The 17,629-nt window shown below is 41.9% G+C and overlaps 1 protein-coding gene across 6 annotated transcripts in view; it reads right to left on the bottom strand.

Moving 5' to 3' along the window:
- sh3pxd2b (SH3 and PX domains 2B) overlaps positions 1–17,629 on the bottom strand; it is a 318,737-nt gene that overhangs the window by 41,185 nt on the left and 259,923 nt on the right. For all 6 annotated transcript variants that reach the window (XM_072263727.1, XM_072263730.1, XM_072263725.1 and 3 more), the window contains 2 exons: positions 17,162–17,296; positions 4,335–4,448 (listed from right to left, as the gene is read on the bottom strand). In XM_072263727.1, coding sequence (XP_072119828.1) covers positions 4,335–4,448; positions 17,162–17,296 — 249 coding nt within the window. The remainder of the gene's footprint in view (positions 1–4,334; positions 4,449–17,161; positions 17,297–17,629) is intronic.

Here is a 17,629-nt window from a genome sequence, read left to right as displayed (position 1 = left end):
GAGTGAAAGCAGATGTACGTGAAATGGGGGAGATGCGTTTAAGAGCAGAGTTGATAGTGGAGGAAGGGAAGCCCCTTTCTTTAAAAAAGGAAGACATCTCCCTCGTCCTAGAATGAAAAGCCTCATCCTGAGAGCAGATGCGGCGGAGACGGAGGAATTGCAAGAAGGGGATGGCGTTTTTGCAAGAGACAGGGTGAGAAGAGGAATAGTCCAGATAGATAGCTGTGAGAGTCAGTAGGCTTATAGTAGACATCAGTGGATAAGCTGTCTCCAGAGACAGAGACAGAAAGATCTAGAAAGGGGAGGGAGGTGTCGGAAATGGACCAGGTAAACTTGAGGGCAGGGTGAAAGTTGGAGGCAAAGTTAATAAAGTCAACGAGTTCTGCATGCGTGCAGGAAGCAGCGCCAATGCAGTCATCGATGTAGCGAAGGAAAAGTGGGGGACAGATACCAGGATAGGCACGGAACATAGATTGTTCCACAAACCCAACAAAAAGGCAGGCATAGCTAGGACCCATACGGGTGCCCATAGCTACACCTTTAGTTTGGAGGAAGTGGGAGGAGCCAAAGGAGAAATTATTAAGAGTAAGGGCTAATTCCGCTAGACGGAGCAGAGTGGTGGTAGAGGGGAACTGATTAGGTCTGGAATCCAAAAAGAAGCGTAGAGCTTTAAGACCTTCCTGATGGGGGATGGAAGTATATAAGGACTGGACATCCATGGTGAAAATAAAGCGGTGGGGGCCAGGGAACTTAAAATCATCGAAAAGTTTAAGAGCGTGAGAAGTGTCACGAACATAGGTCGGAAGGGATTGAACAAGGGGTGATAAAACAGTGTCGAGGTATGCAGAAATGAGTTCGGTGGGGCAGGAGCAAGCTGAGACAATAGGTCGGCCAGGACAGGCAGGTTTGTGGATCTTGGGTAGGAGGTAGAAACGGGAAGTGCCGGGTGTGGGAACTATAAGGTTGGTAGCAGTGTATGGGAGATCCCCTGAGCGGATAAAGTCGGTGATGGTGTGGGAGACAATGGCCTGGTGCTCCTTAGTGGGGTCACGATCGAGGGGTAAATAAGAGGAGGTATCCTCGAGTTGTCGCTGTGCCTCGGCAAGGTAGAGGTCAGTATGCCAGACTACAACAGCACCCCCCTTATCAGCGGGTTTAATAATAAGATTAGGATTAGTGCAGAGGGAGTGGAGAGCAGAGCGTTCGGAATGAGTGAGGTTGGAATGGGGACAAGGTGCGGTGAAGTCGAGACGGTTGATGTCCCGTCGGCAATTAGCGATAAAGAGATCCAGAGCAGGCAGAAGACCAGAGCGGGGTGTCCATGAAGAAGAGGAGGGTTGAAGACGGGAGAAGGGGTCATCGGTGGGGGTGGAAGAGTCCTTGCCGAAGAAGTAGGCTCGGAGACGGAGACGGCAGAAGAAAAGTTCCGCATCATGGCGAACACGGAACTCGCTGAGGTGTGGGCGAAGGGGGACAAACGTGAGGCCCTTACTGAGAACAGAGCATTCTGCCTCCGGCAGTTGAAGGTCGGAGGGGATGGTAAAGACCCGGCACGGATGAGAGTTGGGATCAGAGGGGGGAGGGGGGAGGCTGGGGGTATCAGTGGAGAGGGGAGGGTTGGGGTGAGAGGAAGATGGAGCCTCTGAGGGCCCAGGAGTTGACAGTGGGATCTGAGGGAGGTGGGGCTGTGAGGTGGTGGTGGGGGAAGGGGAGACGGGAGTCACAACAGCAGCATATAAAGACCCGGCCTGGAGTTCAAGGCTGGAATCTTGAGAGCTGGGATCAGCGGCGGGAGGGGGAAGGCTGGGGGTGTCAATGGAGAGGGGAGGGTTGGGGTGAGAGGAAGATGGAGCCTCTGAGTACCCAGGAGCTGACGGTGGGATCTGAAGGAGACGGGATTGCAGGGTATTGGTGGGGGAAGGGGAGACGGGAGTCACAACAGCGGCACATAAAGACCCGGCCTGGAGTTCAAGGCTGGAGTCGCAGTTGGTGGTTGCGCAATCGCTGTGAAGGGGTCCATGGTCGTTGATGGAGTCCGGGTTTTGAATATGCCCTGAGGTGTTGGAGCTGCCGAGATCAATGGCAGGAGCTGCAATCTGAAGTTCATGTCTGCTAATATTCTTCAGCTCAGTTTGTATCTGTGGAAACAGAAAGAGTTAACATTTCAAATTGAAGGCCCTTTTGATGAGGGGTCTTCAACCTGAAAGATTAACTCTTTTCTCCATAACTTTTGCCACCTTCAAAGGGATCCTACTAGTAAACACATCTTTCCTTCTCCCTGCCCTGTAGTCTCCATTTTCTGTAGGGTTACCTCTCTATTTGACTGCCCACTGATCTCCCTCCTGGTACCTGGCCCTGCAAGTGGGACAAGTACTACACCTACCCCACATCTCCTCGCTCACCACTATTTAGGACCCCAAACACTCCTTCCAGGTATGACAACCCTTCACTTGCAAGTCTGTTAGGGCATCCCCCATATCTCATGCTCCTGACGCAGCCTCCTCTACATCAGTGAGACCCAATGTAGAATGGGGACCACTTCATTAAGCACCCTTGCTCCATCCATCACAACAGGTAGGATTTCCCGATGGTCAGCCATTTTAATTCTACTTCCAATTTCCCTTTTGACATGTCCATCATGGCCTCCTCTACTGCCACAATGAGGCCACTCTCATGTTGGAGAAGCAACACCTCGTACTCCATATGGATGACCCACAACTTGACGTCACAAACCTCAATTTTTCCAACTTCTGATAATCTTCCCTTCTTTTTACCTTTTTCCATTCTCCATGCTGACTCCTCTCTTATTCATTCTCTTCTCCTCACCTCCCCATCACCTCCCTATGGAGCCATTCCACCATCCTTTTCTTCCATGGTCCTCTCCTATCAGATTCCCTTTTCTTCAGCCCTTTACCTTTTCTACCTATCACTTCCCAAGTACTCACTTCATTCCTCCTTTCCCTTCACCTGGTTTCATCTATCACTTGTCAGCTTTTACTCCTTCCCCTCTTTGCATATTCTTATCCTCGCTTCTTTCCCCCTTCCCTTTCATCAGTCTTGATGACGAGTTCAGCCCAAACGTCAACTATTCCTTCCCCTCCAAAGATGCTGCCTGACTTGCTTAGTTCCTCCAGCGTTTTGTATGTGTTGCTCTGGATTTCCAGCAACTGCAGAATCTTTTGTGTTTCTGTTTCCCTTCCCACAGATTTGATCTGACCTCCTGAGTATTTTCACCATTTTAGTTTTTAAATTTAGATTTCCAGCACCTGCTGCTTTTTTTTTCCCTTGATTCCCAACATTTGATCTACCCTGTCCACTTTCTTCTTCATCATTCACAAATATTAATTTCCTACCCAGAGAGCTCATGAACACCTACAGTGTGCTACAAAGCAGTTCTTAAATCTTTACTTTTATTATGTTGCTTGTGATTTTGTTTGTGTGATTCTCACCCCTTTTGTGCGAAGAATTGAATATAATTGGAAGTGACTTACATAGCGCAAGGAAGAAATAATGGCAAAGAGAAAAAAAACATTATTTAGTGTCTTTTATAATGCTCATAATCACAAAACCCTACAGTCAAGTGGTACTTTCAGTCTTGACACTAATTTAAAACACGAAACAAAACAACCAATCTCAAAGCACATTCGCACAAACAACAAGATAAATAACTGGATATACTGTTATTCTTTTTAAATAAATGCTGGTTAAGAGATAAATGTCATAACTGGGACAGAGGGAAGAACATACTTTATCACTGATAAAGACTGCCATAAACTTGTTTACTTTTATCAGATGGGGAAGATAGTTCCTCTCTGTGTGAAGAAGATCAAATCTCCAACAAACAACATTAACTTGTTAATTAAAGGGCTAAAGTCTTGTCAACATGCTTGAATCCAGAACCTCCTGATTCATCCCAAGGCTAATGTCTTTTCACAAAGTTCAAACTGAGAAAAGCAAAGTTTGTCCCACCTGCTAAAGATAAATTTCTAAATATTCAACAAAAATTATGTGCTAATTGGTAAAAGCCCTTTAATTTTTATCTCTGCTTAGTACATTTAAAATGCTTTGAGACAAATGGGTTGATGGAAGGTGACTGAATTCTTTGGCTGTTTTAATTTAGATAAGAGGATATTTTGCCTATTTCCTAGCACAAAATAAATTTATTTTGTGTATTCATAAATGTATAATATTTGTAATCAATACATGTAGATAATACCACTACACAAATAACTAATATATTGTTAATTATAAAAGAGATTATAAAGAAGCATGCTAAGGTTAGAGCAGAACAAGCTATATCTGAATAAAACTCATTGTTTGTTTTGGCTGCTTACCTTCCCCTGGCTTGGCACTAACAATTGAAAGGTCATCCTGAGCTTCATCCTGAGGTTCCAGACACGTGGCAGGGACCCAACCCTGCTCATCGGACGTGCTGACAAACCACCACCCTGCAAGCACAAATGTTCCATTGCATCAAACACATCAAACTGTTTAATTTTGTTCAATGCATTTGCTGTCACTTCTTGCAGCGGTAAAACCTCTCCAGCAAATGACTTCTTCAGTGCTTTAATATTCCACAGTTATTTCATTCTTCCATTCCTTTCAACTATCCCCACAGATGCCTCGTCTCCAGAGGCAGATTGGAATTTCTCAGATCTCACTGTTGCAATCATTCATCCCCCACACTTGATGTGAGGTTTGACTAAGGCATTTTGGAGATGGTTTGCATTTTCCTTGTGAAAAGCACTATTTTTAAGGCACAATTGCTGACTTTAAAAGCTGAAATTTATCTGTCTTGGCTTCTGGTGGAGTGTAAATTTGAAATATTATGGAATATTGGTGCAAATTATTTACCAATTAACATGGTCATGCCTGAGAACTGGTGAAGAGGAGGGTGTGGTGAGCAGTTCTGCCCCAATGCAGGAAATTCCTACATACAGCAAAGATAGTGAACAATGAAATACTGGCAACTGCTATTACATGTGCAAAGCAGGAAAAACATTTTTGAGAACCTAGGACCAAAGGTCACAGCCTCAGATTCCAAGGATGGCCCTTTAGAACAGAGGGTGGTGAATCTGTCAAACTCATTGCCCTGATGACTGTAGAGGCAAAGTCACTGGGCCCATCTAAAGCAGAGATTGACAGGTACTTAATTAGTATGGGGCAACAAAGCTTTCAGGGAGAAGGCAGGTAAGTGGGGCTGAGAGGGAAAATAAATCAGCCATGACTGAATGGGGGAGCAGATTTGATGGGCCAAATAGCCTAATCCTGCTCCTACGACTTGAAGTCACACACCTGAGCACCCGTTCCCTGGGAATGCACAGACCTCCATTGAAGCAAACCACTCTGATTCATAGGTGGCACTCATGATATCATGACTGGCAAACATCCCTTGCTTCTCCCCAATCTTTTACGGTTAGTAAGTCAACCAGCAGGAATTAAATGAGAAGATGGAGTTAAAATAGCTTGGACCTGTTCTTTTTACAGAAGGTAGTATACTGTGAACATGCGCCAAACACCACAGAAAACTGTCCTACAGTTAAGGTCAGGATGTCCAATACTCTAAGTTGAATCAGGATTGTCTCGTTGGTTTCACTGCAATATTAATGACAAAATAATATGCTAGGTCGTCAGGTCACACGTAACGATAGAATACAGTTGTGCTGCTGTTGATGCTCAACATCTCCACGCCTTGAGCACTACAGGATGGCATGAAAGTGTAGAGTGCAGCGCAGTAGCACAGTGGTTAGCGTAAAGCTGTTACAATGCCCGCAACCCGAGTTCAATGCCATTTCTGACTGTAGTGAGTCTGTAGGTTCTCCTTCCGACCGGGTGGGTTTCCTCCAGTTGCTCGGTTTCCCTCCCACATTCCATAACGTCTGGCTGTGGTCAGTAAATCGTGGGCACACTATGTTAGTGCTGAAAGCACTTGTACACCGCCCCCCAGCACATTTTTGGACTGCATTGATTGTTGACACAGAAGATACATCACACTGCGTTTTGATGTTACGATGCACATGTGACAAACAAAGCTCATCGTAATCTTAATGCCACAAAATACAGCATGATGCACAGTGAAAGCAGAACTTCGATTCTCCCAAGACTATGTAAAGAATGTTTTCCAAAGTCAGTCAAGTTTATTTTCATACGCACAAGTCCATGTATGCATAAGTGTAATGGAAAACTTACTGTAGTAGCATCACAGGTACTTTGCATCATATAAGCAGCATTCACAAGAAAAACATAAATCATGCACATTTTACCATTGCTATCATAAATAAATGCAATTGCAGCAGAAATATTGGTGAGAATGAGGCAAAGTAGGTTTTTTCTCCCCAAGAGGATATCTAGGAGAGGGTAGGACCACTCAAGGATAAAGGGGTGAACGTTTACTTGGATGCCAGTGAGGTACCTCATGAGTACTTTACATCAGTATTCACCAAGAAGGACGTGGAGGATAGCGAGATCAGTGCTGAGCGTATTCATATGCTAGGGCATTTTGGGGTTAAGCAGGAGTTAGTGTTGGGTCTCTTTAAAGAGCATGGGTTAAAGTTAAGGCCTGATGGGATATACCCCATGTTATTGAAAGAGGCAGGAGAAGAGATTGCTGGAACCTTAATCAATATCTTTTATGGCCTCTCCAGCCATGGAGGAGATCCTGGAGGACCAGTGAGTAGTTAATGTTGTTCCATTATTCAAGAAGGGAACCAGGGATAATACTGGAAACTATAGACTGGTGAGTCTCATATCAGTGATAGGGAAGTTACCAGAGAGAATTCTTAGGGATAGGATATAATTTGGAAACCCATGGCTTAATTAAGAAGAGCCAGGATGGCTTTGTGTGGGGTAAGTTGTGTCTTACCAACTTGATTTGAGTTTTTTGCCAAGGTGACGAGAGAGATTGGCTGTTTGGATAGAGAACTAGCTTGCCCAGCGAAGACAGATGGTAGTGGTTTAAGGGAGTTATTCGAGTTGGAGCTCTGTAATTACTGGTGTTCTGCAGTGATCTATGCTGGATGAAAATGTAGATGGGAGGGGTTAGTAAGTTTGTGGATAATACCAAGATTAGAGAAGTTGTGGATAGTGTAAAAGACTGGCAATATCGTGCAATATAGATCAGTTACAGATATGGTACAAAAATGGCAGGTGGAGTTTAACCCTGGTAAATGTGAGGTGTTGCAGCTTGGTAGGGCAAATGCAAGGAGACAGTACATTATTAAGGGCAAGATTCTTAACAGTGTTGCTGAGCAGAGAGATCTTGGGGTCCAAGTTCATAGCTCCTTGAAAGTGGCTACAGAGGCCAATAGGGTGGTTAAGAAGGTTTATCGAATGCTTGCTTTTATTAGATGAGGCATTGTGTTAAAAGTCAAGAGGTTATGTTGCAACTTTATAAAACTCTGGTTTGGCCACAGCTGGAGTATTGCATACAGTTCTGGCTGCCACACCATAGGAAGGATGTTGAGGCTTTAGGGAGGATGCAGAAGAGGTTTACTGGGATGCTCTCTGATTTAGAGGGCATGTGCTATCATGAGAAGCCAGAAAAATGGGTTGTTTTCTCTGCAGCGCCAAGAACTGAGAGGGGAACTATTAGAGGTTTATAAGAAGGCATAGATAAAGTAGACAGGGTGTATCAGTTTCCCAGGGATGAAATGTCTAATACCAGAGGGCATGCATTGAAGGTGAGAGAGGGTTGGTTCAAGGAGGATGCGCGGGATAAGTTTTTTACTCTGAGAGTGGTAGATGCCTGGAATGCACTGGTAGAGGCAAATACATTAGAGGCTTTTGGATAGGCACAAGGATGTAAGGATGATGGAGGGATAGGAGGGATTAGTATTTGGGTATTTCTGATTTGCTTTTTAGCTGGTTCAGCACAACATTGTGGGCCAAACGGCCTGCTCCTGTGCTGTGTTAAGTTTTTTGACGAGGGTAATTGATGAAGGTAGAGTTGTGGATGTTGTCTACATGAATTTTAATAAGGTGTTTGACAAGGTCCTTGATGGGAGGCTCATCCATAAGATTATGAAGCATAGGATCAATGGTGCATTGGCCATTTAGGTTCAGAACTAGCTTACCCATAGAAGACAGAGGGTAGTGGTCGAAGGGACTTATTAGAGTTAAAGGTCTGTCGTTAGTGGTGTTCCACAGGGATCTGTACTGGGACCTGTGCTGTTTAGTGATGTACAGTACATATAAAACTGACCTGGATGAAAATGTAGATGGGTGGGTTAGTAAGTTTGCAGATGATTCAAAGATGAGTGGTGTTGCAGATAGAATAGAAGACTGACAAAGAATGCAGCAGGATACAGATCAGTTGCAGATATGTGCAGCGACATTACAGATGGACTTTAACCCAGCCAAATGTGAAGCGTTGCATTTTGGTAGGTCAAATGCACAGAGACAGTACATTGTTAAAGGCAAGATCATTGGCAGTGTTGATGAGCAGAAGAATCCTTGGGCCTAAGTTCATGACTCCCTGAAAGTGGCTGCACAAGTCAGTAGGGTGTTTAAAAGGACATATGGCATCCTTGCCTTTATTAGTTGAGGCACTGAGTTCAAAAGTCAGAAAGTTATGTTGCAGCTTTACAAGATCCTAATTAGGCTGCATCTGGAGTACTGCATCCCCGTTCTGGACGTCGAGACTGCGGAGGAGGTTCAGAAGAGGTGTACCAAGATGCTGCCTGGATTAGAGGGCATGTACTATAATGAGAGGTTGGACAAACTTGGGTCATTTTCTCTGGAGTGCTGCAGGCTGAGGGGAGATCTGCTAGAGGTTTATAAGCTTATGAGAGGCATAGATAGAGTAGACAGACAATATCTTTTTCTAAGAGTTGAAATGTCTAATACTAGAAGGCATGCATTTAAGGTGAGAGGGAGTCACTGCAGAGGAGATGTGTGGGGCAAGTTTTTTTATGGAATGTGGTGGGGGTGGGGGCCTAGAATGTGCTGCCTGGAGTGGTGGTACCAGGCTAAAGCAATTCCTCCTCATCTCTTTTCCTCCAATTCTGAGGCTGTGCCTTCTCTCCTAGAGTCTCCCACTATTGCAGGATTCCACGGACTCTTTAGTTAGCAGTAAGAGTCCATGCATTAAAAAGATTAGGAACCTCTGCATTATTGGAAACATCCTCTGTTTTGCCTGCGGACACTGACATATATAGTAAATAAAAGCACACACACAGAGATGGCTTTAACTGGTGTGTTCACATTGCAATGAGCGAGAGAGGACAATGCACATGCTCAATACATTGTGCTAAGGGGGGGGGGTCCATTGCTCTAAAAGAAATAGATCCATACATTACGCTTCCTCCCCCTTTAGATTAATGCACCATAAACTCTATATGTACAAAACATTCAATTTCCCTTTCAATCAACCATATTCCAAATAAACATGCTTCCACAACAACAGTCCATAACAACTTCACAGTTGTAAAGGTTCAGTATTTTGGGTGGTGTTCTGTTTCTTTCAGGGTAGCGTCTCTGGACTTATGGAGTGGCATCAGGTGTTGTAGGTGTCTTATCTAAGACAACGTTCTCTGTTTCCGGTGTCACGTTGCTGACAGTGACATCTGACTGAGAGGTAATTCCGGTGACTATAATGTGTCCGTCTCGTTGGATACAGTTAACTCAGGTGTGCTCTTCAGTTGAGCATCCAGTGTCTGGTCCACATGATGTCTCCATGTCTGATCTCCAACATCCACAGTGTACATCAGTGGTCCAGTTCTTGTAGCTATCCTACCAGGTGTCCACTTGTCTTCTCAGTATTCACACACTACCTGTTTAATCTCGAAGCTCCTTGCTGCTTCACTTGGCAACTGGCTGAACTGTTTATTCTTCACTTCCTTCCACAGATCTGGTTTCAGGAAGTCTATACAGTATCTCAGATTCCTGTTCATGAACAGCACTGCAGGTGTTTGATTTGTCGTCACGTAAACAGTCTTCCAATACACAAAAAGGAAGCTGTCTATCTTGTGCTGTAGAGAAATCTTCACCTTGTCCATCACTTTAGTGGACTTCTTGAAAGTTTGGATAAACCTTTCAGCTAACCCATTCGTTGCTGGGTGGTGGGGAGCTGACTTGAAATGTCTGATGCCATTTTTCTTCATGAACAGTCGGAATTCTTCTGACGTGTATTGTGGTTCGTTATTACTCACAATTTGTTCTGGTAAACCATTTTTTGGCGAAGATAGTCCTCAGAGCAGAGGCAGCCTTTGCTGATGTGGTTGATTTCACTGGTACCTTAGAAAACAGTCTGTTGTGGGCAGCCTCTCTAATTATGGACAAAGTTGACCCTGTATCCAGCTCCATTTTCAGTTTTATACCAGACACATCTATTGTGATCTAGATGATGTTGTGATCTGGTTCAGTTATACTATGCAGTTCTAGGCATGACAGTTCTCCTTTGTCAGACCCTGATTCTGATTCTGATTTATATTTGGTAACTTTATGCATTTGCTTAGTCTTGTGTTTCAGACTTTTCAGTCCATTGTGCTTTTTGTCTACATTGTTTATTCTCTCCATGTGACCTTGTCTGTGGCACTTTCTGCAGGCTTTTTCTTTGAACCAACAGTCATTTGCATCATGGGAGGATTTGCCACATCAATAACATTTTGGCTTTTTGCACCATTCAGGGATATTCTGTGCATATCACATTCTAACCTCCTTTTCTGTAGTTCTGCTGCATCCTTTGCTACAGTCTCTAATGCTCAATGCCCATTCTAAGGTTAGGTCTCTTTCTGACAGTACCCTTGTTTGGGTGCTTTGACTATGCCTGTCCCTTAATGCATCAGAAAGTCCATCTCTAAACTCGCAGTACTGGGAAAGTTTGCGCAGTTCTGCAGTGTATTCAGAAAGGCTTTCATCTTTTGACAGGTTCCTTTTGTAGGACCTAAATCTCTCAGCTATTACTAGCAGTTTAGAGCTCAAGTGATTTTGTAAAATTGCAACAATTTCGTCGAACTTCTTGCTTGCTGGTTTTTCAGGGGTTACGAAGTGGCATAAGAGACTGTATATTCTTGGGTCCATTAAGCTAAGAAGCATAGGGGCTTTCTTTTGCTCACGTTATAATATAGTTCCTCCCTCTTGATATATGACTCACAGCCTTCATTAGCAGTATCAAATTCATCAGCTTTCCCAACTGAAGCCATTGCCACGTTATTTTCACTTTAAATTCAGCGTCTCTTTGACTGTTACTATGCACTGTACTCATGCCTTAGTGTCCGTCACAGCCTTCTCTGTGTTGTTTAACTTGCGCTGTTTCATCCCTTAATTGTGCCGTAACTGTGGGTGCAGTTTGTGATATTTTCTGACATTCAGATTTGCAATCGTCGCCAATTTGTTGTGTCTATGCACAACTACAGATATATTCTAAATAAAAGCGCGCATGCAGGAGATGGCTTTAACTGGTGTACTCACATTGAAATGAGAGAGCAAGGGAGAAAGAAAACAATGCACACATGTAGACAACAGTGCACATGCAGATGACAGATCAATACACAGTGCTAAGAGGGATGGGGGTTGTCACTGTTCTAAAAGAAATAGATCCATATATTACATCCTCTCCACTCTAGTCCTTTCAATATTTAGTAGTTTCATGAGATTCTCCCCCACCACTGTCCCTCGTGCTCCACACTTCAGTGAGTACAGGTCTAGAGACATCAGACACTCCTCGTGTGCTACCTTTTGGAGATGAATACTGAAACTTCTGATCTAGAGTTTCTCTTCTCCCTCCTTCATTTCATTTCTTGTTAGGATAAATAGCGCGGAAGGTGACAATATGTTTTATACCTATCTCTCTCATTGTCTTTCAGTATTTGAAATCAAAACCACGTGTATAACTTTTGAGATAAAATGCATCTACTTAACAGGGTGAAAGGGGGGCTAGATGAACTTAAGCAGACACAAGCAAACATGATTATAATCTAATGTTATTATTTAATGATAAAAACATTCACATTTGGCACATGGACTAAACTACAGTTATCTCAATCCACAAATCATCATCTCATCCTAGTAAAAAAATTTCAGAACAGGAGTTAACTGTAACATGAACAACTGCTGATGGAGTGTTGCCAATAGTCTAGACTTATTTCCTTACAATCCAGATCACCTTGAATCTGTTCCATGTGTATGTCAATGCTTTTCACTGTGGAGTGACCTATGCTCTTTCCTTGCTTGCACAGCATTTCAGCTTCAATAGTATGACACTTCCATGCACCTTTAAAAAGGACTGTCATCTCAAGGCCTCGCCCATATCAAGGACCATACAGCAGACAGCATAAATTGTGGCATTAGATATATGTCTTTATTCTTTTATTTTTGTAACTGAAATGTGTGAATTAAACTTACTGGTAGGGCAGGAGGTGGTTGTCTATATTTGATCATATCATAATTTCCTCATCATTTCTCTATTTAATTGTTTTACAGCATAAGAAATAGCTTTATAGTGTCCATATAATTTATTTTTAAATATATCTTTTTAAGACATTATCACACTTAGCCAAATACTAAATATATTTTAATCGCAACGAAAGTAAGGGAGACCAAAGACCTGAGGAACTGGTGGCTCACTTCTGCAGCTTGGGCCATTACCTGTCCACAATCCCACTGCAAAAGGAAAATATAGGGCAGCACGTTGATGTTCAATGATGATAATTTAGTGCAAGAGCAGACAGCAGCTACCTTTAACTCCAGATCAAATAGTGACAACAGGCAACAGAATGGAGGAAAATAAGCTATAGCAATCATCAAGTTTTTGCATTTAATATAACCTATAAAAAAAGAACAAGATTTTTAAAAATTGTATTCTCAACCCATTAAATTTTGCTTGCCTCACTAAGACAGAAAAATTACAACAGCAAATTGTCTGATGCCATTATTTAGGTATTCTGCATTTCAACTACAAGGAAAGGTATAAAGAAGTTTCACCTGAAGATCAACACAAGGTATTTCAGAGTAGTTTTTAAAGGCAAAGGTTCAAATGTTAGCATGTACTTTAAAAGTTTGATCAAAGTATCTGGAGGGCAGAGTTGATCATGGAGACGTTTAGGTAAGGAAACTTACAAGAAGAAGGAAGCAGTGTCTTATGTTTTGTGAAAAATGTCCTTGAAAGGATTAAATCGGCCTGCAAAAGAAAGCTAGCAGCAAAATTATGAGTGAACTTAAGCCAATAGAAGATGATATTCTGAAACCAATTGGTTTGTGTTGGAGTCACAATTTATAGGATACAATCTTTTCTTTGAACCTTTGCTCTAATGCTTGACAATTTGATAACTTTCAGGAGCTGAGAAACATGAGACAAATTATTTTGGCAAGTCATCTTAAGAGAAATTAGAAGCCAAAATGTTTGACATGCAGATACACTGTTTACACAATCTGAATTACGCTCTTTAATGAACTGGACATATACGGCCAAAGGAAAATTGAGAAGATTTAATATCCTCTCTGCTGATGGGATATTTTATCTTTGTGTGAAAACAGAAAAAATATCTGAGAAATCATCCAAATGCTGACTTGGTTATCCCAAAGATCCTGGGAAAGGTGGAGAGTAGTAACTGCAGTAACAAGCACCTCAAAGAAAAAAAAAACAGTTGTAACTTTTTACTTATGCTTTTGTCAGGCAACATAAATTGTTAAATTGCCTCAAAGCTACCCAAAGGAATACTAGCACTGTAAAAATCAACCATATGTCAGGCAGTGGACTTGTAAAAAAAAAAATGGCTTTCTACAGATTCTTGCAACGGACTTCCTCCAAAATTGCAGTGTTAACTTACTATTTATACAACCAGTAAAACTAATTTGAATTTATCTTACTTTTGAAGTCATGGATACAGAACTATTACAAGATTTTTGAAGCAGATAATAATTAAAATTATCTTGAGAAAAGATGGGCAAATCTTTGAGAAAAGACTGGCAAATTAGGCAGTATTTCATTCAATGAGAAAAGGGACAATTTTTTTTTGTTCTTATGGTATTATGAATAAATGCTTCATTATCTAGAAAATTCTTCTTTCAGTTACAATTTGTTCTTCAAAGGCTACAGGCCAAATGCAGGCAAATGGGGCGAGTACAGGTTAGAACAATGGTCAGCATTCTGTTTCTGTGATGTACAATTCTCGTTATAAAGACATATTTTATTGTAAAGAAATGTACATTGAATCCTGAGGTAGAAAACAGGATAATATTCTTTAAAGCTAGTTATATCAGACTTCTGGACATTTCACAACTGTTTACAGCAAATGATGTGCTTTTCCAGTATGACACACAGATTGCAGCAGTCACATGTATAGTACACAGCAATAAATGGTAATGTGATAATACTTAAACAGTCTCTTTTTAATAATATTGATCGACGAATGAATATTGGCAGGATTGAGACAGTGTCATGGGGTTTTTCAGTTCCACTCCCCTCCCAACTGAGTGCAAAGAGCAACGTTTTGAAAGTCAGCAAATCTGATAATAGATCAATGCATATTTTGTCATACTATCACACGTTAGTGTACTGACACTGTCATTGAAAAAAATAGTACCCTCTACACACATCAGGAAAACAATGGGAATGTGGGACCTTGACGACTGGGAGGACAGCAAAAAGTATGCTGATATGTTTGAACGTGTTGCTGTTACAATAGAGGATGTGCTAGAAATTTTGAAAAACATGAGGATAGATAAGCCCTGGGGCCAGATGGGATATACTTTAGGGTACTATGGGAAGCGAGAGAAGAATTGCTTAACCCATGACCTCTAGTTCTAGTCTCAGCCAACCTCAGTGGAAAAATCCTGTTTGCATTTACCCTAACTACAGTATACACCTCATCACTTTGTGTATCTGTCAAAATATCCCCTCCTTCTTCTACATTCCAGAGAATAAATTCCGAACACATTCAACCTTTCTCTGTAACTCAGGTCCTTAAGTCCTGGCAACAAACGTGCGAATTTTCTCTGCACTCTTTCAACTTATTGATCTCTTTCCTGTAGGTAGGTGACCCAATTTGACGCAATACCCCAAATTCAGCTTCACCAACATCTTAAACAACTACAACATAACATCGTAACTCCTGTACTCAATACCGTTTATGAACGTCAATGTGCCAAAAGCATTTTTATGACCCTATCAACCTGTGACACCACTTTCAAGGAACTATGGACCTGTATTCCCAGATCTTTCTATTCTACTGCACTCAATGACCTACCACTCACCATGCAAGTCCTACCCTGGTGTGTAGTCCAAAGTGCCAAAATCCACACTTGCCTGCATTAAATTCAATCTGCCATTTTTCAGCTCATTTTTCTAGCTGGTCCAGATCTGCTGCAAGCTTTGATAGTCTTCCTCACAGTCCACTACACCCAATCCTGGTGTCATTCACATCACTCTTTGACTTCTCCCACAAAGCCAATGTCTAATACAATTTACTACCTCACCTTGAATGCCAAGCCACTGAACTTTCTCAACCAACCTCCCATGCCGGATCTTGTCTATGGTCTTGCTAAAGTCCATATAGACAACATCCACTGCCTTGCCTTCATCAGTTGTGAGGCTAAGTACAGCTCCAATGCCATATTTAAGTTTGCTGACAACACCTCTGCTGTCAGCTGAATCAAAGATGTTGTCAAATCAGAATATAGGAGGGAGATTGAGAATCAAGTTCAGTGATGCCATAACAGCAACCTCTCACTCAATACCAGCAAAACCAAAGAACCGATTATTGATTACAGGGGGAAGAAAGCAGGCATCCGGGAGCCAGTCCTCATTAGGGGATTGGAAGTGGAGCGGGCCAGTAGTTTTAAATTCCTTGGTGTTATCATATCAGGGGATCTTTCCTGGGGCCAGCACACAAGTGCCATTTCAAAGAGGCACTGCAGCACCTCTACTTCCTTAGGAGTTTGCACAGATTCAGCATGTCATTTAAAACTCTGACAAACTTGTATAACTGCACAGTGAAGAGTATCCTGACTGATTGCATAATGGTCCGATACAAAAATACCAGTGCCCAAGAATAAAAGGAGCTGCAAAAAGTGGTGCAGAAAGTCCAGTCCATCACAGGAAAAGCCCTTCGCACCACTGAGGACATCCACAAGGATTGTTGCCACAAGAAAGCAGCATCCGTCATCAGGGATACCCACCTTCCAGGCCATGCTCTCTTCTTGATGCTGCCATCAGGATGAAGGTATATGAGCCTCATCTCTGACACCACAAGATTCAGGAATAGTTATTACCCTTCAACCATCACGCTCTTGAATCACCTCAACAGCGAATCAACCTACGAACTCACTTTCCAGGACCCTACGACTCATGTTTTCCACATTATTTACTTACTTACTTATTGTTATTAGTATTTGCTTTTTTGTATTTGCGCAGTCTGTCTCCTTTTGTACATTCGCTGTTTGTCAATCCTTGTGTGTAGTTTTTCATTGATTCTATTGTTTTTCTTGGTTCTACTCAGAATGCTTGAAAGAAAATGAAACTCAGGGTAGTATATGGTGATGTATACATACTTTGATAATAAGTTTACTTTGAACTTTGTACTTTGAAGATAAGTTGAGTGAGATAAGGCTTTTCTCTTTGGAGCAACAGAAAATGAGAGGTGAGTTGATAGAGGTGTGCAAGATAATAAGGCAAAGATAGAGTAGATAGCCAGAGGGCTTTTTTTCCAGGGCAAAAACGGCTAACACAAGAGAGTATAATTTTAAGTTGATTGAAGGAAAGTATAGGAGTGATGCCAGAGGTAATTCTTTACACAGTGGAACACACGGAGTGATGGTAAATCGACGGCATTTAAGAAGCTCTTAGATAGGCACATGGCTGTTAGAAAAATGGAGGGTTATATAGGACTGAAGGATTAGATTGATCTTGAGTAGGTTAAAAGGTTGTTACAACATCGTGGGCAGAAGGGCTGTACTGTGTTCTCCATGTTTGGAAGTGCATTTCTGCCATTGAATATGCAAATCTCAGGAATCTGTGAATATATACTTACCAAATAATAATTAAAGTAAACAGAAAGCACACAGTGGAGATTGCATTAATTATTATAGAATTAAAGCAAACTGCATTTTCTGAAATTGGCCACTTATGAGAATAGGGAAAGAGATTTGAGTGGAAATGGTTGAACAAATTCTAATTTTTTTGCATCAGACAGCAAAATTGTTCATATTTCCAGAATTAACTTACCAGATTCATTTTTCTCTATTACTTCCACGACTTGGCCTTGATACAGACTAATCTCAGTGCTTTCCTGTTTGTCATAATTGGTCACTGCCACATACTGATCCAGAAAAAACTGGTCTGCAGCTGTTCCATCTCCACCTGCAAACAAAAAGACCAAATGTAAGAGAGTGACACTAATAATAAAGGGAATGATGGGGCACTCAACAACAAACTGATGGAATTTCACTGTTCTCGAAGCAACCACAATCCTGATCTCTTTCTTAGCACACAAGGATAGTCCTACAGTTTACTCTGAAGCCGACGTGGTTAAATTGATCAGTCTTCAGTCCAGTTGTTGACTTGCTGTAGATATCAATCCTCAAAATAAACAATTATACCACAGAATTGTAATCTATTTTGGACTGTTGTTATCTTGAAGATAATTACTATAATCCAAATGTACTATGTCCAGAATTCCAGCAGGTTAAAAAA

This window comes from Mobula birostris, chromosome 7 (genome assembly GCF_030028105.1).
Source record: "Mobula birostris isolate sMobBir1 chromosome 7, sMobBir1.hap1, whole genome shotgun sequence".
Lineage (NCBI taxonomy): Eukaryota > Metazoa > Chordata > Chondrichthyes > Myliobatiformes > Myliobatidae > Mobula > Mobula birostris.
This window is presented reverse-complemented; position numbering and strand designations above follow the sequence as displayed.